Source organism: Pinus tabuliformis, chromosome 1_1 (assembly GCF_031772625.1).
Source record: "Pinus tabuliformis cultivar Carrire ecotype Pingquan chromosome 1_1, CPIR1, whole genome shotgun sequence".
Taxonomy (NCBI): Eukaryota; Viridiplantae; Streptophyta; class Pinopsida; order Pinales; family Pinaceae; genus Pinus; species Pinus tabuliformis.
Window position 1 is genome coordinate 387629799 of NC_142297.1, and position 23900 is coordinate 387653698.

General features: G+C 39.3%; 1 protein-coding gene across 2 annotated transcripts in view; it reads right to left on the reverse strand.

The window, feature by feature from the left end:
* The window catches only part of LOC149213269 (uncharacterized), a 287782-nt gene that overhangs the window by 212388 nt on the left and 51494 nt on the right, over positions 1–23900 (reverse strand). For both annotated transcript variants that reach the window (XM_089391971.1, XM_089391970.1), the window contains exons 3-7: positions 3827–3924; positions 2743–2804; positions 2541–2632; positions 2326–2449; positions 1395–1481 (exon numbers count right to left, since the gene is read on the reverse strand). In XM_089391971.1, the coding sequence (XP_089248097.1) occupies positions 1395–1481; positions 2326–2449; positions 2541–2632; positions 2743–2804; positions 3827–3924 (463 nt within the window). The remainder of the gene's footprint in view (positions 1–1394; positions 1482–2325; positions 2450–2540; positions 2633–2742; positions 2805–3826; positions 3925–23900) is intronic.

Genomic DNA, 23900 nt, shown 5'->3' on the forward strand with positions numbered 1-23900 from the left:
TTATTAAAAAATAATATTTTGCATGCATTCACTTAAAATATTATTATTTTATTAGTTAGGGTTTTTGCTTTATTTTTTAATTTTTATTATTTTTTTAATTTTTAATTATTTTATTAGTTTTTTATTAATTTTATTCATTTTTTAATTTTTTATTTCATTTTAAAATGGATCATCGAACTAAGCCTTCGGAAACATCACCTAGGTCCTAGGACTTAGGACTCATGAGGGGATTTAAAACATTTTTCGACCCTCAAGACACATTACATCATGACTTTTACAATTTACATCTTAAGGGGACAAACCCACTTAACATAGACCCTCATAAACCACCCAGTTCTGCGACACAACTATAATCTAGCAGATTAACACACTAGGATTCTCCTAAAATTCGAATGACAAAATCAATCCCGGCTTTGGGGTCAGGCTGAAGGAAAACTCTGCCGATCATAGATCGGTGAGACGAAAAACCTTCCGGGACGTAGATTATTATTAGAAAGTTAGGTCCACCTAGGCAATTTTACATACATGACTCTGATCTGCTAAGATTATTTACAATTCATACATGCAGACTGGGTTTACAATTAAAATGATCAAGCTGCTGATGACTGCAGGATGGCACGGACACGTCGATCAGGTGCAACCCCTTTCTGCCAAGAAAAGAGGGGGTGTACTACATGGGTAGTTGACCGGTAGTGGTCAACAATGGGAAAAGAATTTTCATAGCTTGCATGCTAAGTGTTTGTAAAAAGGTGATAAAGGAAATCTATGATATTTTGGGAAACATTTGCTTGAAGTAAATTGAAATTTCTTACTAAACCATCCAAAGTTTTAGTTTGGAATATTACAGCCACCCAGTTCAGAGCTTCAGTGAGGGCGCAGTTCGTGCTAGAGGGAGAGCATCAGAGAGAGGGAGCAGCAGAAAATTCAGGAGCAGGAGTCTGGAGAGTTTTCAAATATTTCTCCAGTGTCAGAGTGGCAGGAGATAGGAGGTTGAATTATCTCCAGATGGGGTCACAGAAGCCAGTGTGAATAGCTAGAAACGTTTGAGCAAGTTGCCGGAAGAGAGTGGATTCAACATGGGAACATCCAAGATCTCCCATGATACAATAAAAGATGGAAGGTATAAAGCTCGTAAAATCAATGAAACAAAATAATAAAGTTGTTGAAATTTCCAATCAAGACAATAGAGCACCAATGGCAATGAAGTGTTTTCATGTCTATATGGGACTCTAGCTCTTCTCCCCTAGCAATATCTATACTTGGAATTCAAACAAAAGGGACTTTATATAAGGAAATTATCACTTCGAGAATTCTACAACTGTAATGTATGTCCCTTCACAACTCACTCTAGAGCAAATTGAAGTTAACAAGTGTACCAGGAAAAAAATACTTACGATGTTTGATTGCACAATAGAATCTTTATTCAACTGTATAATGTCTTCATCTGAACGCTTCAATGATGGATTGTTTTTCAGCATGTCCTGCATCAAGTACTTAATGATTAATCATATCGTTGTTTCCAAGGGAAGGAATGTTTGATGGTTCCAATGAAAAAAAAAGGGAAATATATGATCTATCTAGTTTACAACATAGTAGTTCATTCCAAAAGGGAAATGCACAAAGAAGGAATCTCCAGTCAGACAACTGATATTAAAGAGTTGAAAGGAAGATTTATTATGGAATACCATTGAAATGAAAAATTGAGAGACAAATGATAGGAATAAAGACAGAACAAAAAGTAAACAAGCTAATAAAAATGCTTATATGTGCCAATGGGGCCTTCATTCACTGCTGAATTTGATGGAGTGTTAAGCCAGAGTTCCAGTCTCACAGTTGTCTGCCCCAACCCAATAGCACATTAAAAAGGGATCAGGCTGGGTGCAAGTCCCAGGCAAATTTGCCAAAAAGACACCCTTCAGACCTGGCACCTCAGCCAACAAAGCCTGTGTTACACAGCCCCTCAGGTCATATTTCTAGAAGCACTTCCAACAAAAAAAATTGTTTGTGTAGTTTCCATGCAATGCTATGGATGTTAAAATTATATTTTTTGACATGAACAAACCAGGATTTTGAAGAAAATACATTGGCATTGGACTCTCAAACTCAACAAAATTTTCAGACACTCGACTCAACTCCTGAGGCTGACTTCTAGTTTGATCTTCTTTAATCAACTTATTACTTTGCATGTTTAAACTTAAATCTCAAATAAACTGAATATATAAAATTTGGATATGAAGAATGAAAAATATAAAGGGCGTGCATATCAACTTTATATGAGCCTCAACTTGTTATATCATTGGTAGTAAATTACATCAAGACACCTACCTCAATGATATTTTGTAGAGAATGGTTTCGACCAACAGAATAAACATCCGATCGGCATTGAGGGCAAATGCAATTGCTTCTTTTTATTTTCAATCTTCTGTACCAGTGTGAAAAGCATGCATTGCTAGAAAAAGTGACTCAAGGATCAGTCACAACACTTTGTCATTACAACAGTAGCTAATAATTAAGTAGAAAATATTTCAAGATATCCTTACCAGAAATTATGTAGACAAGGTGTGACAGTCACAACATCATGCCATATATTCAGGCAAATACTGCACTTCAAGATGTCTACAAGTGAAGATACCTAGGAGAATGAATATCATTTTCAGTGTGATATACAATATTAGTGAATTCCATCTACAAAAAATAATTAAACATATTGGTTCATAACTTCATACAAATTGATAGAGGTACCTCTTCCCTGCATTCACTGTGCCGCTCTCCCTGAATGAAATGGACATGATAAATTGGAAATCCTGAAAAGACATCAACAAAATGTTTTTCCTTACATTGGTGAGACACATCTTAGTAGTAAGAGTACAGTCTAGAACCCTCTAAAAGAACATTGCTCGCCAAGCAGTTATATAATGTGTTAGAATAAATTAACAGATTGTTAGATTACACATTTTTCTTGAAACCAGAACAAGTATTGTATTTGTTATTAGATCATTGCAATAGAGCACATGTGTAGAGTGTTAGGCCAATTATGTGATCTTAACATTTTGTAGATAAAGTACATAAACAATAATGTGTGTCTATGTGTAATGAAAAAATTCTATAAAGATACAAATTAAATAAGTGGACAAAAGAGCCTATGTGCATGTATGATAATTAATCAAGTGGCTGTCAGGGGCTGCTGTCGGCTCAAGAAGATAACATCAGTAAGGAAAGCTCTACAAAGGGGTACCCCACATTTTGGTGGGCTACAGTACTCAAGAGTACAGTCAATACAAATAGAAAAAGGAGTGCCTAGGGTATCACCTAAAAAACAAACAAATCTAGGAAAACAAAAAATGCAGGAATATTAAAAAGGAGAAATACAAGGGTTTAACCAATTGAAAGAAACCATGAAGAATCTATAAGAGAATTGTCAAGAAGAAAAGGTACTAGTCTTAGTCTGAGTTCCCAGCAGTGTATTTAACGCCATTGATGATGGTAAAGCCCCAATGCTGTATAGACATAAATCCACCTTTGTGTACAACAATTTGTAGTTTCATTTAACAACAGATTTATCCCAACCCTGTAGCTGTATGTGTCCATGTGCTGTCCTGATAGCTGTTATAAAAGAACTTTATGTTGGCAACATTCTATGCTCATCTTATGTGCAAAGCCTACAATCATCAAAAGAAACACTATCTCCTGAACTGATCATAGAATTTCCTGATAGCTGTTATGAATAATTTGGCAACATTCTGTGCACATCTTATGGGCAAGCCTACAATCATCAAAAACAACACTATCTCGTAAACTGATCATAGAATATAGAAAGAATATATACCACTTCTTTCAGAGCCAAGGACAATTTCATTTCCACTTTCAATAGACATATGTTCCTTTTCTTCCAAAATTTGTCCATTAATAAGAATTGCATCAGAACTGTAACACAAATCAAACAAAAAAATTTAAATCAGATTCAGCAACATAAAAATTACAGAATGCAAAAATTGGTTAAATATTCTTCAGAGATATCAGGTGGCAAGAAATAAACAAGACAACTAAAATGTTGAAAAAAATGAATACACGGAAAAAGTTCTGCAGATATCATCTAAGAATTGCAGATAGCATAAATGATTCAGAAATAAGGCAAGCAAAGAAGCATTGGCAAACTGAATATTTGGCTCATTACCAAGGAATTGTGCAGTTAAGCTTCACAACTCTAATTCTGAAAGTGCCCTGGATATTGAAGTTTAATGTAATATGCAAGTTCTGTATTACTTCCGGGTTCCACATGTAACAGTAAAAGTACCTACCATGGAGGTAATCCTGTTGTTACAGCACAATGTTAAACTCATTACACATCCATTGGAATACAAACAACACTAGCATTGTCTAGGACTCAAGTTATCCTTTAATTTATTTTTATAAAGAAGGCCAAATCCGTATAGTCTATGAAATTGCTTGCAGATCCATTGTGCATAGTTCTTGTCACTCCCTCCAAAACAAACAGATGGGGCCCTTTTAAGATATCATACTGAGAAGTTGGACATGTTGATTTTTCAAGGCACTTAAGAATCAGGTTTATGTCTAAGATCACGATCACAAACACACTCAAATGGCACAACACAAGCACTTTGCACACTGGAAAATTTACAGCAGTGAATCAACTAGAGCACAAGAGAATTTTTCAACCCAAAACTTGTTATATTACAAACTTTAATACAACAAACGTAGGGCTCATGTACTAGGGATCATGTACGTTACAATCAGCCCTGATAGAAGAATGACTAGGGCTTGGAGTCAACAACTTATGACTACCAAGCTTTCGCTGAACAAAGTACACTTGACTTGCTGATGTAGCGCTTCCACAGCCCTTTCAATCCACATACCTTGAACACTTCTGGCAGGTGCTTTGCCACCTCTTCTACTGCTCACAAGACTTTTGCAACTTCAGCAGCCGCTCAATCTGCCACTAACAATCTTGCAGCTACTTTTAGAAAGACTAATCATAGGCTCACTGATCTGCCCTCTAGCAACCTTCTTGCTCCACCAAGATGGCTTGCTCTTAGGGACTCCACCAAACTGCCCTCTAGCATAGACAAGGCTACTCCACTATCTCTGCTCTTAGGGTCTTTAAGTCTGCCCACTTATCAACCTTCTAGCTGCTCCAGAATGCTGAACTTAGGGCTTCACACACATCCCTCTTGACTTGACTCCTTATCGTTCCAAGATCAGTCCTTAGGGCTTCTTGTCAACTGCCCATATAACACTGAATATCCTTCTGTATTCAATGTAATTAGGACTTGCACCAATCTGCCCACTTATCAGTGATATGCCCACCTGCACACACGAAACTAGGGCATACCAATAGCTGCCTCCTAACAGTGATCTTGCACCTCCAATATCACTGCCCTTGGGCAACCAAACACTATCCTAAACCTTCACGTAGGACAGACCTTCAAACCAGCACTTCACTCTATAACCGCTCCTACACATCTGCCCAACTTCACACCAATGTCCTAACTTAGAGACACAATTCGGCCTCACTTGATTCCTGAACCAGCTCACTTGATCTCAGGGATATGCAGCCCTCAGTAAGTGACAAGATAGACTTCTTATCACTCCCTTCAAGGTCTCAGCCTCCTTCAATCGTGCACAGAAATCAACAGTGAATTGTCACAGTCCTAAGGACAGATCTTTAGGGCAGAACTTAGGTGACTGTCCATACACTGAAGCAGCCCTAAACTAGGGCACATAAACTTATGTCCTAAGCTCTTTAGGACAGACCCTCCAACTTAGTAATTTCATCAAACTTAAGACCACAAGCCTACCTGTTTAGAGACTCAGCATAGCCTCTAACATTTCTTGGTTCTGGGCACAAACTATGACAGAGATTCTCAGCCTAGACACAGTATTCTGCGGCCACTACAGGTTGGACCTCCTGTTGTTATCTCAGTGACAAAACAGAGCCTCAAACAAGGGTTGCAGCCCTCTCTTTAGCAACTGTTTCAATTGGCCTGATCACAGTGATTACCACAGAGACATACGAACCAAACTATGCCCAAAATATCCACTTGCAGCCCTCCTTGAACTCGGCCTGCCAAAAAATAAGAGAAAAGACCAAAGCGCATCTTCTTCTTCCTTGCAAACCCAGCTCCTTGAGGTCTGCAGCCTTTTTGTGTAGTTTTCTATTGATGAATTGCACTTTGGATGTGTTCTCAAATGATCTCACCTCTTCTCTTCTTATAGTGTCTATGAGGGTAACCTTTAGCCCTCAAGGGTCATGACATAAGCCCAAGCCGACTTGAGTTTGCTTCATGAAACCCCAACTAACATTAGAAAAGAGATTCCTTCCATTTGATTCTGCCACATCATGATGCCCTAGGTGCCCCTTAGCCCATCAAGGGTGCCCCTCATGCATCCATGAATAAACTAACAATTTCTCCACTTAGTTTTGTGCCCACAACTTTGAATACAAAACCCATTCCTTGCATCCACTGCCCACGAACCAATTTTGTGGGTCAACTCCTTACAAACCCAGTACCCCAGGGGTTGTGGGAGTACCTCGCAAGCTACACAAATCAACAGGGCATTTGAAATTTGGTCAGTTTCCAGCCATTCTTAGTTGCACACATGGAACGACTAGAGTTGTATGACACCCAATCAGCAAAAGTGAAACATATCAGCCCCTAGGAAACAAATTGTTCAAAATTGACGCATATAAAAGCATTATGATATACAGTCATTGTATCCCTTTTAGGGGATTCCATTTGCTTCTCTCTATTCACTAAGGTATCATTACCATTGTAAGAGGATTTCAAGATAACATCATCTGTTGGAAATACTGAGAGGGGGGTGAACCAGTGTTTCTTATCACTTAGTATATTTTAACTTTACAGAGCATTAATTGTTATTAGCATCAGATAAAATAAACATTCATCAACACCATTCAACAATGCGCAATAATAACACAATAGACAAAGATTTTTAGGTGGAAACCCCTCCGGGACAAAAACCACCGAACGCTTCTTAATATTTGTCTTCAAAATATTTACATCAATTTTTCAGCTCCAACCCCCTGGTTTACAAGCTCCAACTTGTAGGGCGTTCCTAATCCTTGTTTACCAACTGCAACTGGAGCCTGGAAGGACGCTCCAACACCCTAGATTTTAAGCTCCAACCTGACGGATGCTCCAACACCCTATTTACCAGCTGTTAGAGAATGCAGTAAGGCAACAATTAATTCAATTTCTCTTTAACCTTAATAATTGTTTGTGAACTTTATTTATTTTCTTGTGTTTCTTTATTAGATCTTTTCATCAAAAAAATTATCAAGAGCAAAAATAATAAAAACAATGGACACGGAAATTAGGCTCCAAGCCAAAGGCAAAACCCCTCCAAGGGGAAAACCCAGAAAATCTCCTCTTATAGAATCTGCTTCAAATGAGAAAACCAAGGCCCAAAACCCTAGACCAAGTCCTCCTCCAAGCACCAAGTCAACCCTCCAACAAAGCCTTTCCAAGACGACAAAAATCGGCATCTAGTCAACAAAAGTCAAGCCTCTTCAAACCTGCTCCCATCATAGAATTCGTCCCGCTATCTTATATATGCTTTATTGGTTGATAGGATTACGAAGAAGAGTTCTACTGGGAAGAGTCCCTTTGAGTTAGTTTATGGCTTGGATGTTACCCTTCCTATGTGTTTGAGGCTACTAGCTTACCAATTGCTACAAAGTTTTACATCTGATAAAGATGTTGTGCAATGTAGGATTGACCAAATTGTAGAATTGGATGAAATCAAAAGAAGAGCCTTTGAGCATTGTTGTAAAAATCAATCTAAGGTAAAAAGAATTTTTGACAAATCATCTAGAAATAGAATTTTTCTAACAATGATATGGATTTGTTATGGTATTGCATGAATGAAAAGCCAGGTAATCATGGTAAGTTTGACAGTGTGTGGCTTGGACCATACATTATCAGGGAAGCAGATGGACATAATTCCTACCATTTGAGCACTATGGATGGAGAACCACTCGAGTTACCTATGAACGACCAACTGCTCAAATTGTTTTATAAAGAAAATATCTAATGCCATGGGGCATCTTTTTGTATCATATTTCTAACCTTATCCCGTGTCATTTTTGTTTAATTAGTTTTATTTCATGAATAAATTGTCATTTATGCTCTTAGAATAAATTTCCAATTCTTCGTTTCTGTACTTTATTTTATTTGATGATATTTTGAATAGATATTGTTGATATATGTCTTTTGTCGGTGGATGCAAATTCCAGGTTCTTGCACACTATCACTTTGTATCTAGCATGCATCCCCATTTGGAGCCAAATGTTGACCACATGAGTGGCACCTGATGATTAAATGAAAGACTCCATGCCCAAGGATGATCCAGAGGACACTTGTACCATCAGATATCAGCAGTCAACAAAGTTTTTTAACTCTACTTCTATCTTTTCATCATCTTTCGTGTACCCAGATTCCACACCCTGTGGGGAATTGTAATAAGTGATACTAATAATGATGAGATTTTGAGTCTATAACAGGTCTAGGATGTTGGGACTCAATCAGCAAACGAGTACACCTTGGAGTGTTTTTTTTATCTAGTTAATTATCTCTTCTTTTTCAGAGGCGGATAATTTTATGGGTTTTTCACTCACTTTTTACCCAAAAGTCAGGGTGACGTTTGAAAGTTGAGCCCCTAACACATCTTAGTGTCTAGAGTCGATGTATATTACTATACTACATCACACAAAAAAAAAAATTGTGGAATTTGGCTAGGTCTCAGTTGGATATTTTAATAATTAGAAATTTCCCGCAAAATGGGATTTTTTAATTATTTTCTATGTAATGGTATAAATAAGTGGCCTTAGGAAATGTCTGGGGCGTGTGACTACTCGAAATTCACCTTCAGAGGCCCAAGATTATCCTAGGACCCACTTTGAGGGTCAAAAGGCGAGTTATAGTCCCTCAAAAGCCGATTTTCCTAGTGACAGTGGCAAAAAAAAAATCAATAATTGCAAAAATTTCTAAATTTTCCCAAAGTCAAAGAAAATCAACCAAATGACATAGCAATTCCAAATGAAATTCAAAGATGATGCGGTTACCAGTAATTATGTGGGGCCCACCACATGAAGCCACAACTCAATTCAAAGTCAGACAAGCCCACATTGAGCTCATGAGAAGTACGTACAAGCTATGTTATTGGATTCGTCCACCATGTGAAATAGATTCGCGGTTCCCCGGAACAGAAACGGATTCGGATCTGGATTCACTTAGATTCGCTAGAAAACGGTTTTTTAATGAGTAAAATGTCTTGGTAATGCATTGCACTCTAACCCGATAGCTGCTAGCTGGAAGCTCAGATAATACGTGCACGTGCAGCGAATTAGACGGCCAGAATGATGCGATTGGTATTAATATCATTGTTTTTGGTATCTACGGACTTGGTAGTACTGGGTTTTTTATTTATCAGCGGGGCATATGCAATTTGGCACATTTCAACTCATATTATATTTTGGATATGTTATAATATTAATTTAATTATAAATATGTTATATTCTATTTACATTAATTTAATTATAAATTTATAAATCTATTATATGTCATTGACATTATTTTGGAAATGTTATAAAAGAACTTGTATAGTTATAAATCTGTTATATGTTATTCACATTAGTTTAGAAATGTTATAAAAGGGCACATATAGGTACATGGTGTTTATATTTTAGATATGTTATAATATTATAATTTAATTATAAATATGTTATATTTTATTTATATTAATTTAATTATACTTTTATAGCTATGCTATATTTTATTCACATTAATTTAATTAAAACTTTTTAAATATGTTATACTTTATTTATATTAGTTCAGAAATGTATATACATGGTGTTTATACGTTAAATATGCTATAATATCATAATTTAATTATAAATATGCTATATTTTATTTATATTAATTTAATTATTCTTTTATAGATATGCTATATTTTATTCACATTAATTTAATTAAAACTTTTTAAATATGTTATACTTTATTTATATTAGTTTAGAAATGTTATAATTTTATAAAGTAATTTTCTTGTGTATATATATTATAAATTAATTATTCAAAATATTAAAAAATTGTTATTTTATTGTCTATATATATTATAAATTAAAATTATTTAAAATATATCAAATTTGTTATGTACAAGCAATGTTTTTAAAACCGGAACCAGTGACCGGACCGGTCCACCTAATGAACCGGTTTACCGACCGGAACCGGTCTAACCAGGACTGGTTTGGTCTAAACGAACCGGTTTTAAAAAAATACATTAAATAATTAATTTTTAATGAAACACAACTATTTTTAAGATGTAAAACCATGATTCCAAGCCAATAGAGACAAAATATGCAAAGTTTGCTCATTTATATACCATGTAAAGGTGAATATATCAAAATGGCACCGAGTACAATACATATCATCGACAAAATAGCAAAATACATAAGAAATGAGGCTCTAAATGGCCTATAAAGTCCAAAAACAATGTTGCAAGCTATGAGGCCATTGGCCTACTACAAGTCTATAGTGTACACATGATCAATCATCAAGTCCATCACCACTACTAGACACAGGATCATCATCAGGAGCTACATAGACATCATTTGGTTCAGAGTCTGAGGATGCCTCAGCCTGATCTGCAACCTCAGTATCAATGCCACCAATGACAATAGAAGTGGACCTAATGGAAGCACGAGTTTGTCGACCTGCACGACTAGTGCCTTCCATTGGTTCCTTGCCTTTCCTTGATGCCGCCACTGATCCTGGTTTTGATGCCGCCATATCATCTGCCTCATCCCCCGCTAAAGCCATGTCGATATCAAAATCAGCCTCAAACACAGGATCTTCAGTCTCCTCCACCAATTTTGATGTTGGATCAATATCGTCCAACACAATGGGATCTAGATCAGGTGATTTGCTCATCATTTGGTTCCTCCTCAGTCGAAGGTTGTATTGCACAAAAACAAGATCATTTAACCATTTTTGTTCCAAACGGTTTCTCTTCTTCGTGTGTATGCGCTCAAAAACAGACCAATTGCGCTCACAACCTGAAGCACTGCAAGTTTGACTGAGGACTTTAATTGCAAACCTTTGCAATTGAGGACACTGGCCACCAAATGATTCCCACCAATGTGCTGCAAAGAAAAAGACATTAATTAGTAACTTAGTTTATAATTTGAATTGTAAAGAACGTAAACAATTTTAACTTGAAATGAAAAACAAAATGGAAATTGGAATTGCTTACCTGGTTGGTCCACATCTCTTGCCATCTTTGCCAAGTTTTTGCCAAAAGTACCACTTGCCATATTGAAAATAGTAAGCTGTCTATGTATTTCCAACTGGTCTACATGGCTAGGGACCATGCGCTCCAAGCAATCAATCAATCCAGCTCTAACCTCCCCATCATGCTGATCTCCTAGCCGATTTTTATAGTGATACCTTGGGTTCAAAAAATACCCGGTTGCATGTATAGGACGATGGAGTTGATTGTTCCATCTGTTATCAATGATCTCCCATATATGGCCATATTTAGCTAACCTGTCTTTGTAAGCTGCCTATATCTGCTCCTTTGCCTGATCCATAGCTTCATAAATGTAGCCCATGGCCAATCTTTCCCCATCCACCAACCTTAGCACCTTAACAAGGGGCTCGGTAATTTTCACAAGCTCTACAGACCTTTTCCAAAAATAAGTGTCTAACACTTTCTTTTTGGTGTCTTTTCCATCTGGTCTACGAGCCCACCGAGATTCAGACCATTCATCAGAGGAAAACATTTTCTGCAAGTTTTTATGTTGACCATTGAGACATTGCAACGTGAGGAAGTGAGTTGCAAATCTCGTAATTGCAGGCCTAACAAGCTCTTTGCCTCCAGTGCGTTTCCTCATTAGGTTCAATACCCATGAGTGGTTGTAAATGTATTTTGTAATGCACTTGGCATGCTCTACAGTGTTTTTTACCCACTCCACTTTGCCTATATCCTCAAGCATGAGGTCTATGCAATGTGCAGCACATGGAGTCCAAAATATGGTCTTATATTTTGCCTCAACCATCTTTCCAGCAAGAACATAGTTTGAGGCATTATCAGTGATGACTTGCACAACATGTTGCTCCCCAACTCCCTGAATAACGTTATCCAAAAGCTCAAATAGAAGGATTGCATCCTTTACCTTATCAGATGCATCAACTAATTTCAAAAACATGGTTCCTTGAGAGCAAGAAACAAGGAAATTAATGATAGTGCGGTTCTTTCCATCGGACCATCCATCTGACATAATGGAATAACCTGTTTTGAGCCATGAATCTTTAAAATCAACCAAATACTCATCAATGGAAGATATCTCTTTTTGCAAAAGAGCTCCCCTCATGTCATGCATACTAGGGCCTTTGAAGCCCTTTCCTGCAGCTATAACAAAGTCCCACATAGCTTGGTAATAAGGTGACCGAGCAGCATTAAATGGGATATCTGAATCATACCACCATCTAGCAATGTATTGGTGAGAAGTTTCTTTGCATTGTCTTTTCCAATGTTGATTCAAAGTGGGTTGAGAACTTGGCTGGGAGGAAGTGGGATTAGAAGAGGCAATGTTGGCAGAAGATGAGAAATAACTTTGGATGTTTGTTCTCTTTGTTCCTTTTGATGGTTGGCCAATAGAAGGATGAACATAGTGAAAGGGGTCATTGGTGGAAGGGATAGAAGTGGAGTCTTGAATCTCATAATCATCATACCCACTCTCTTTCATGGCTTCAAATAATTCCCTCTTCCTTGCAATGTCATCTTGGATGGCCTTCTCCCTAGCCTTATCCTCATAAAAATTTTCAAGCTTGGAAATGTATTCTGCCCTAATAGGACCTAACAACGCATTTGGTGCATCACATGGCTTTACTTGGCCTCTTATCCCAGCCAAGTGTTGTTTCAACCTAAGAATACCCCCACCTCCAATAGATTTATGGCATAATTTGCATATCATTTTTCCATCAATTACATCATAATGAGCCCATGCACTGTCCTTTCCTTTTGGAGCCATGTTTGCTTGAAATAATAACAATTTACAAAGAAATCTGCCATTTAAAAAAAAAAATTGCAGCTAAGCAAAATGGAAAACCAAAGATAAATGTAGGAAAACAAATGCACATGCAAGGCTCAAGCTACAAAATTTGATAGCATAGAGCTAGAGAGTTTATAGCATACATGATAGGTCATAGAAGTGAGAAGTTTATAACACATAAAAAAAAAAATCATGGACAGCAGACTCAAATGAGGAATTATCAAGTGCAAATCCTTACCTGGAAATGCAAACTAGCTCCCTTAGCCTCCTCTTGAAGATGGCAACTCCACTGACAGCTACACACTATCTCCAAAATAGCTCCAACTCCAACTCCAAGATGACTACTTCAGCAAAAACTCCACACTCTCCAAGCTCACAAACAAACTCACAAACACTCACAAACACTCCAAATCAGTTGTGTGAGACAAATGAGAGTGAGAGGGGTCTCTTATAGCTTGGAGAGGGTGTTTTTGGAGGGAAAACACCTTTACCTCCCCCCCAAAACCCCTAAACCACAAACCAAATCCGCCTTTTTGCATGGTTCGGTGGGCATGCCAAAAACCGGCCGGTTCCGTCCTAAACCGGCCGATTTTCACCGGTTAGGGCCCAAAAAAGGCGAAATGCCATGTATAACCGGGTTTTTTGGCCGGTTCGGACCGGAAAGCTTGCTAACCAGCCGGTTTGACCGGTAACTAGTTTTTTAAAACACTGTGTACAAGTTTTATAATTTGTAGATTATATTCTATATTAAGCTTTATATATTATAAGCTTATTATTTAATTCATATAAAGTAATGTGTAGTAAATTATTATTATTTATCATTTAAATAGTTTTGTAATTTATTATAGTTTATAATTTAATTTTTATAAAATAATAAATGCTACTTTAATTATGAAGTATTGTATGTTTTTTCATGAAATTCATCTACACAATTCAACTTGTGTGGGCTTGATGGTTAAGAGTATGTGTTTCCTCCTATGAGGTCATAGGTTCAAAACTAGAGGGTGTAGAGTATGTATGCCTTCGTAGGCTTAGCAATCAAATCGCTACACAGAGGTGAGTCCCTTGTCCCACAAACAAGGGGGTCTCATACACCAAATTTGGTGTCTGGCTTGGTCGTGACTTTAAAATTGGATAATAATAATAATAATATAAACTCTATTGTTGTTGATGGGTAGTGATCACAATAAATTTGGACATTAATATCAATATTTTTATTATAAAAATATATTTATATTAATCTTACGTGTCGTTTCCTTGCCGTATCCAAATCCTAGCTTTTCAAAAATCAAGTGGATCCGGATCCGGATCCATATCTGAATCTGAATCCTGGTAACTTAGCGTACAAGTAAATGTATGAAGTGACTTTGATTTAATTTAAATCAAATGTTAATTGAAGTCTAATGTGAAAAAGTTAAAAGAAGTTGGAGGGACCCCACATGACTCCTTGTCCACGCATAAGTTGGGAAATATGCACATGTTAATTAAAGCATCCACGCTGGCCCAATCAAAGTGTCAACACTCCAGCTCCAAGCAAATCAGCCAACAGCAGTTCAGTTCAGCTTGTATGCAGCAATAGAGGCAACTTTATGTTCATGATATTACACAACAGAATTTTAAGAAGATATTTACGCTGCCAATCAAGGAGAGAGTTCCACGTATGGGCAAATTAAAGCATCCACGTTGACAGTCAAAGATCAATGCTACAGGAAGGGAAATCAGCGCATGGTTCAGATTTTGTGATGGCAGATCTGATTGCTATTATTTTGGGAGCATATCTCCACACAACTTCACATCCTTTACACTTGTACGCACAGTTAACAGCCTTCAATACGCAGCAAAGAGGACAGCATTCTGTTTTCCCACCCCGGTTTTCAGTTTCTCCTTATTTCTCCCATATAGTTAAATGCCCTTTCCCATAACCATACATTTAACAAGCTAAAAAAAATAAATTTGCTGAAAACACAAATTCTGGAAATTTTACAGAATGTTGGAAATTGCAGAAATAAAAATCAGCAGTAATAAACAGCCATTAAAACACATTTAAACACTGAGATTTTTGGTCAATGTGACCCTGGAAAAACCCCCTACAACTCTTGGGGAAAACCAGTTTGAGAGCTCTTCTTTATTTCTGGAAAATGCCTTTTTACAGTGAGAGAAATGTTCAGCAAAAAATCAACAAACAACTTTTACAACTTCTCTCAGCCTTGCTGAAACACCATCGCTGTTACACCGCTCTCAACTGTTGTTACACCGTTGCTGTTACACCGCTCTCAACTGTTGTTACACCGTTGCTGTTACACCGCTCTCAACTGTTGTTACACCGTTGCTGTTACACCGTTGCTGATACACAGCTGCTGATACACCGCTGCTGTTGCTGATACACCGCTGCTGATACACCGCTTTCGGCTGCTGAAACTCCGCTCTGCTGAAACTCCGCTTTCAGCTGCTGAAACTTCACTTTCAGCTGCTGAAACTCCACTCTGCTGAAACTCCGCTTTGCTGAAACTCCGCTTTCAACTGCTGAAACTCCACTCTCAGCTGTCCAGAAATCTCCCTTGCTCTCCTTCTCTCAATCTGCTCATGAAAGAATAAATGATCTTTTCCTCCTTTTCCTCCCTTAACCCAACCCTAAGTGACTTTTGGGTGATACCTAAATCCAATGGCTGAAATAGATTTAGATCAATCGCTGAGATTAAATGCTCATTTAAATCTCAATTTCTATTTTTTTAATTCACCCCACTTTAATAAAGACCCACTTAGTCATTTATTTCCAAAGTCACTTTTCCTTTCTAATTTTTCATTGACTTTATAAAAGTCACTTTAAAATTAAACTTAGTAACTTTATCACTTAAAGTCACTTTTAAATTAGATTTAACTTTATAAAAATTATAAAGTTACTTTAGGAGAAAAATTAAATTCTTTTGGACACTTTTCCCTAGGCCAAAGATCAAAGCCTAAGGGAACCACCTGTCCTCCGGTACCAAATTTCAACACTCCCTCTTACCGAGGAAGGTGTTCCTCACCACACCCATCTTGTCTCTGAAGTAGACATGCTTGCCCCGTGGTAAGGATTTGGTAAGAATATCTGCAACCTGCTCATCAGTGGAAATATACTCAAGCTTCACAGCTCCCTTCTGAACATAGTCTCTGATGAAGTGATATCTGATCCCGATATGCTTTGACCTGTCATGAAATACTGGATTCTCCGTGAGTTTAAAGCAACTCTGATTATCACAGTAAATCACTGAAGGTCTCAACGGCTGACCAAATAAGCCAAACAACATCTTGCGAAGCTAGATGGCCTCACAACTAGCTAGACTGGCTGTCATATACTCTGCTTCCGCTGAACTCAGTGCTACTGACTGCTGCTTTCGGCTGAACCATGACACTACTGCTGAACCCAACCCAAAACAACACCCTGAAGTGCTCTTCCTATCAGAAGCACAACCTGCCCAATCAGAATCAGTGTATCCTGCCAATCTCACTCCATCTCCCTGCCTGTAGTCCAGACCATAATCCACTGTTCCCTGCAAGTACCGCAAAATGTGTTTTGCAGCCACCCAGTGAACCTTCCTAGGCTCACACATAAACTGACTCATCGTGTTGACTGCAAAACAGATATCTTGTCTAGTGTTGACCAAATACATCAAGGAACCAATCAACTGCCTGTACAATGTGGGATTCACCAACTCGGAATCCGAAGCATGAAGCTTCTTCCAGTTGGTGATCATCGGTGTCGACATGGGTCTACAATCCTCCATGTGGAATCTGCTAAGGATGTCCACAATATGCTTCCCCTGCCCCAGGAAGAAATGCCCCTCCTCCTGCCACACCTCCAAAGCCAAAAAGTAATGCATCAAGCCGATGTCCTTCATCTCAAACTCCGCCGCAAGATCTCTCTTGCAGTGCTCTATGAGTCTCTCTGCACCTGTAATGACCAAGTCATCCACATACAGCACCAGAATGAGAGGCTCCTCACCAATCACAATAAAGTAAAGGTTCGGATCTGCCTCACTCTTTGTGAAACCCATCCCCTGCAAATATGTATCTATCCTGGAGTACCAAGCTCTGGGAGCTTGCTTCAGGCCATAAAGGGCCTTCTTCAGTCTGCACACATGGGACTCCTTCCCATGCACCTCAAAGCCCTGTGGCTGCTCAATGTACACCTCCTCCTGTATGAAGCCATTGAGAAATGCGGTCTTCACATCCATCTGGTGGATCTTCCAACCCATCTCTGCTGCTATCGATATAATGGAGCGTATCGAAGTATATCGAGCCACGGGAGCGAAGGTCTCCTCATAATCAACTCCCTCTACCTGGGAGAACCCTCTAGCCACAAACCTTGCTTTGAATTTCTCAATGCTGCCATCTGCAGCATGCTTTACCTTGTAAAGCCATCTGGAAGTAACCACGGATTTGCCCTCAGGCCTCGACACCACCTCCCAAACATCATTCTTCATGATAGAAGAATACTCCCGCATGGCCTCTCTCCAGACCTGCTGGCTAGCTGCCTCCTCATAGCTAGAAGGCTCAGAGTCAAGGATGTTGGTAACCATCGCCATATAACTACAAAACCTCTCAGGTGGTCTACTCTCTCTGACCGGCCTCTTCGGCTCAGCAACAGATGTGGCATCTCTCAAGGTGTCCTGAAGCCACTTGGGCTTCCTCTTCCCTGAGCATGCTTCTCCCATAGGAGAATGAAACTCCTCCTCCTCATCACCATCAGTAGCCTGAACTCCTGACTGTCTGTCTGCTGTCCTCCTGCCTGCACCTGAACCTGTAGAAGCTGAGGTACCGTGTGAACTGTCCATCAGTGGACTCCCTAGTGAACTGCTCTGTGAACTGCTCTGCATGCTGCCCGGAGCACCACCCCTCTGGCTCGGTGAGCCACTGCTCACTGATGGACCTGATATCCTCATAGATGTACCTCCGGATCCTCCTGATCCCTGCGACTGACTCAACTGCTGCTGAGGGTCTGGCTGATCCAGATACTCTAACTCCCGTGACCTCCTAAAGGCCCTGTCCTCCTCGAACTTCACATCCCGTCTGACAACAACTCTCCTCTATGCAGGAATGTAAATCCGAAAGGCCTTTGAGGTCTCACTGTAGCCCACAAAGATACTCTTCTCTGCGGTGGGCTCTAGTTTGGTCCTCTTCTCCTTGGGTATATAGGAGTATGTAATGCATCCAAAGATATGAAGATGACCAATATCAGGCTTCTTCCCAGAGAAAGCCTCCTCCGAAGTCATGTGCCCCAAGGCACGATGCGGACTCCTGTTCTGCAAGTAAACAGCTGTGTTGCAGGCCTCTGCCCACAAGAACAATGGCAACCCCTGATCATGTAACATGGCTTTGGCAGCCCCTATGATGGATCTGTTCTTCCTCTCCGGAACCCCGTTCTGCTGGGGGTTGTAAGGAACAGTGAACTCCCTCCTAATGCCTGCCTCCACACAATAGTCAACAAACTCTCCAAGGATGTACTCTCCTCCATTGTCTGACCTCAGGGACTTGATCTTCCGACCTGTCTGTGTCTCCACAAGAGCTCTAAACTCCTGAAACCGCTTGAAGACCTCACTCTTGGTCTTCAAGAAATAAATCCAGGTCCTCTTGGAGTGATCATCAATGAATAAAACATAGTACTCATATCCACTCAAGGAAACATGAGACATCTGACCGCTCACATCAGAATGAATCAAATCAAGTATCCCAGTCGCTCTGCTGTCACTGCTGGGAAAAGGGGATTTGGTAAACTTGCCCATCGCAAAACCTCTGCAAGTATCAAAGTGATCAGTACTGAAATCTGGCACACCTGTAGTGATCTCCCGCAATGTCCTCAAGGCTCCATGATACATATGTCCCATCCTGCGGTGCCAAATCTCACACAGCTCAGAACTGCTAGCTCTGTTGTCGATACTACTGCTCAATGCCAAAAGGGGCTGGAATGCAAACTTGTACACCTTTGCATGGCGTACACCTATCACTCTAGCTGAATCAGTTGGAGTGCCCCTGGGATACATCAACACCTGTCCTCCCCTGAACAGTACCTCGTATCCTCTGTCCTCCAAAGCTGAGACGGATATGAGATCAATCCTCATCCCTGGCACATAAAGAACCTCTGACACCTTCAAGGGAGGTTTGGACTCCCTCTGAAATGTCACAGTCCCCACCCCGACTATTCTAACAACTCTGTCATCACTGAGTACTACCTCAATATCAGTGCCACTATCTGAAAGCTCTGAGAAGTACTCACGGACTCCTGTCATATGACGTGAAGCCCCACTGTCCACATACCAGATACCTGAAGATGCTCCACTAATCGAGGGAAAAGCATGCTCCCTCTGAACCTGTGTGGCAGGTGATCCTGCACTAGAGGACTCACATGTAGTGAACACAAACTCCCGGTCAAAACGTCCTGCAAAGTCCTCAATCTCTGCTGAAGCTGCCACGTCCTGGTTCTTCCGCTTCTTCTTCTTCTTCTCCGGACACACAACTGCATAGTGTCCCATCTTCTGACAATTCCAACACTTCACCTTGGAATAGTCCTTCTATGTGTTCCCCTGTTTACCTTTACCTTTGCCTTTGCCCCCACCACCGCTTATGGAAGCATGCTTCTTCCCTTTGCCTTTCTTGCCTCCTGCCACCAGTGCTACGTCCTCATCCTGCTCAACTGGCTTGGCTGCCCCAAGCTGTCCTTTCCTGATCTCTGTCTGAATGCAATCATCCCAAAACCTCTCCCATGTGGGAAGGGTCTCACGTGCACAAACCCCATCAGCAAAGTTCAACCATGAATGGGGGAGGCCATTCACTGCAATCCGTACCAACTCAGTGGGTGGAATGGCCTCTCCAATCGCTGCCAACTCATCTCTCACATTGGTAATCTTTGTGAGATATCCAGCTGCACTATCATTACCCATCTTAATGTTCTTCAGCTTCTCCTTCAGGACCATTTTTTGGTTCTCATTGGTACTCTGGTAGAGATTGGACAATGTTGTCCACATCTCATGGGCATTGCTCTTTCCTCTCACATGAGGAATGCAATGGTCTTTGATTCCGTCTAGAATCAACCTCTTACCCTTGTTGTTTTTTCTATTATAAGTTGTCAACTGAGTTGCATCAGTAGGCACAAGAACAGGGCATTGTGCTGTATGCACCATGATATCCCAGACTTCTGCCTCCTCAAAGATACTCTGCATTCTCTCCTTCCAAACGCTGTAATTTGTATGCCCATCCAACCTATCCTCCACCCTCAATCCCAATGACATCCTGCTGTCCTAAAACTGAAAAATAGCACTACTGTGGTAAAGATAAAACTGTTGTTTATGAAAAATCAGCTTGCTGGAATTTTCTGAGTGAAAAATCAGCAACTGTTATTTTTCCTTTTGTTGTCTTAAACTGCCCTTCAACACTCAAGCTCTGATACCATGTAGAAATTTATGTTTTCCCACCCCGGTTTTCAGTTTCTCCTTATTTCTCCCATATAGTTAAATGCCCTTTCCCATAACCATACATTTAACAAGCTGAAAAAAAAAAAATTGCTGAAAACACAAATTCTGGAAATTTTATAGAATGCTGGAAATTGCAGAAATAAAAATCAGCAGTGATAAACAGCCATTAAAACACATTTAAACACTGAGATTTTTGGTCAATGTGACCCTGGAAAAACCCCCTACAACTCTTGGGGAAAACCAGTTTGAGAGCTCTTCTTTATTTCTGGAAAATGCCTTTTTACAGTGAGAGAAATGTTCAGCAAAAAATCAACAAACAGACTTTTACAACTTATCTCAGCCTTGCTGAAACACCGTTGTTGTTACACCGCTCTCAGCTGCTGTTACACCGTTGCTGTTACACCGTTGCTGATACACAGCTGTTGATACACCGCTGCTGTTGCTGATACACCGCTGTTGTTGCTGATACACCGCTTTCGGCTGCTGAAACTCCGCTCTGCTGAAACTCCGCTTTCAGCTGCTGAAACTCCGCTTTCAGCTGCTGAAACTCCACTCTGCTGAAACTCCGCTTTGCTGAAACTCCGCTTTCAGCTGCTGAAACTCCACTCTCAGCTGTCCAGAAATCTCCCTTGCTCTCTTGCTCTCCTTCTCTCAATCTGCTCATGAAAGAATAAATGATATTTTTTTCATTTTCCTCCCTTAACCCAACCCTAAGTGACTTTTGGGTGATACCTAAATCCAATGGCTGAAATAGATTTAGATCAATGGCTGAAATTAAATGCTCATTTAAATCTCACTTTCTATTTTTTTAATTCACCCCACTTTAATAAAGACCCACTTAATCATTTATTTCCAAAGTCAATTTTCCTTTCTAATTTTTCATTGACTTTATAAAAGTCACTTTAAAATTAGACTTAGTAACTTTATCACTTAAAGTCACTTTTAAATTAGATTTAACTTTATAAAATTTATAAAGTTACTTTAGGAAAAAAATTAAATTCTTTTGGACACTTTTCCCTAGGCCAAAGATCAAAGCTTAAGGGAACCACCTGTCCTCCCGTACCAAATTTCAACATCTGAATCTGAATCCGTATCTGAATCCTGGTAACTTAGCGTACAAGTAAATGTATGAAGTGACTTTGATTTAATTTAAATCAAATGTTAATTGAAGTCTAATGTGAAAAAGTTAAAAGAAGTTGGAGGGACCCCACATGACTCCTTGTCCATGCATAAGTTGGGAAATATGCACATGTTAATTAAAGCATCCACGTTGGCCCAATCAAAGTGGCAACACTCCAGCTCCAAGCAAATCAGCCAACAGCAGTTCAGTTCAGCTTGATGCAACAATAGAGGCAGCTTTATGTTCATGATATTACACAACAGATTTTTAAGAAGATATTTACGCTGCCAATCAAGGAGAGAGTTCCACATATGGGCAAATTAAAGCATCCACGTTGACAGTCATAGATCAATGCTACAGGAAGGGAAATCAGCGCATGGTTCAGATTTTGTGATGGCAGATCTTATTGCTATTATTTTGGGAGCATATCTCCACACAACTTCACATCCTTTACACTTGTACGCACAGTTAACAGCCATCAATACGCAGCAAAGAGGACAGCATTGGAATTCCCTTGGATTTTTATTGAGATTCGATGGGAGTTTGTCTCCCCACCACTTCTACTCTCAACGTACTTGGCAGCCAGGGAAATCTACATGATCTGTGGAGATGACACACGTAGTTAGTCACAAGAATTCACACCAGCAGTTTAAGTAGAGGTGTCATTCCTTTGATGGATTTGGTGAGAAATCAAGGGGAATGTGCTCCCTGTTTAGCTCCTACACTCCACACAAGGCAGCTAGGAAAGGAAATTCGAATTTGGCACATGAGTATGTTGTTCAGCCTCAAGAAAAAGGTTGCCACATCTTAGAAATCAACTTACAGACTTGGCATTAGAGCTCCACTTATCAAATTCGAATTTCCTTTGGATCATCATCAGCATGCCACTTGTCATTTCATTTTTCATTGGGATTGGCTCCCATAGTTCTATTAAAATGAGTCTTTGGCTCTCATATTGTATCTTTAGAACAAGCTATTGGGCTTACAGAGACTCTACTGGATTTTGTATTCATTTTCATATAATAAAGAGACTTTGGGGTACTATTGTGTTGGTGTTCTCTTTTCATTGCTTGAGGTGATGTTATTTCAATTGTTGTGTTTTACATTCTACATGTATGTTGGATTATGCTAATTATCAGTTTGCCACTTGTTTGGATTAACATATGCAAGCTATCTTGTATGGTTTTTGGGTTAGAGAAATACTCTAGGAAGATAAGCACTAGAAGATTTTTGGTGAAATCTCTAGTCTTATCCTCCATTGTATAATCTAATCCCTTTATGATTGTTGACATCTTTTTCCAAGTGTGTAGAGATCTTTACGCTTGGTTGAAGGATTTACTTGGGCGTGGGGTAACTCTCCAATAGACAAACTAACTCCCAAGATCAAGAATAGAATGACCCAATCAGTTTGGGTCAAGAATCCCATCAAACGATTTTGAAAGAGAGAGTTTCATTTCCTCTAGCCTACTAAGATCACATAAATTTAAATTCAATATTTTTCTTGATCGATATCTTGTGCTTTCAAGGATTTTATTTGCTACCTAGAGCATGGTTTTAACCAAACAAGTATGGAGTTCTACTTGCATGTCTTGAATCTGGATCTAGTTCTTGTACACTAATTGTAGATTATCATTTTGACACTTTCATGCCATCTTTCCACTCATTTTGGATCTGTTTTGCAGCCCCTTTTGAGCAGATTTAGACAAAAATTCAAGAAGGTTGTGAGTATTTGAGGCATCATTTCTTGAAAGGTCGAGTTCTACTTTGAGGGCGGTATCCTTCTCTCACTAGGATGTGGGCTTGAGGAGGCTTAGCCTCTCTCCTTAGCGCTGAATACAACTCTCTTTGTGGCTGATTTGATTGCAGCAAATTTGTTTCTTGTATTTTCAGATTTTGTCAAAGGCTCTCCTATAGTTGTTACTTGAAGAGATCTAGCCCTTGGAAGTGGCATGTTGTAAAAGACTCATTTGGTTTCCTTGGGAAGTCTTCTCAAAAGGCCTTTCTTTTTTCTTTTTGTAACAAATCTCTAATAGAAAGATTATTTTTTCTTGTGAGGGAGCTTGGGATTTTTCCCATGGTATCCTTTCTCCCCATTTAGAGGGGGGATCATTGCTTGTGGGTGGATTAATCTCTTAGTTTAGTTACTCCAATTTTCTTTGTTAATCTCATTGCTAAGCTCATTCGTGCATGATTAGTTTCTTAACATAACACTCACATCCATTCTCATTTTAGCATACACTTG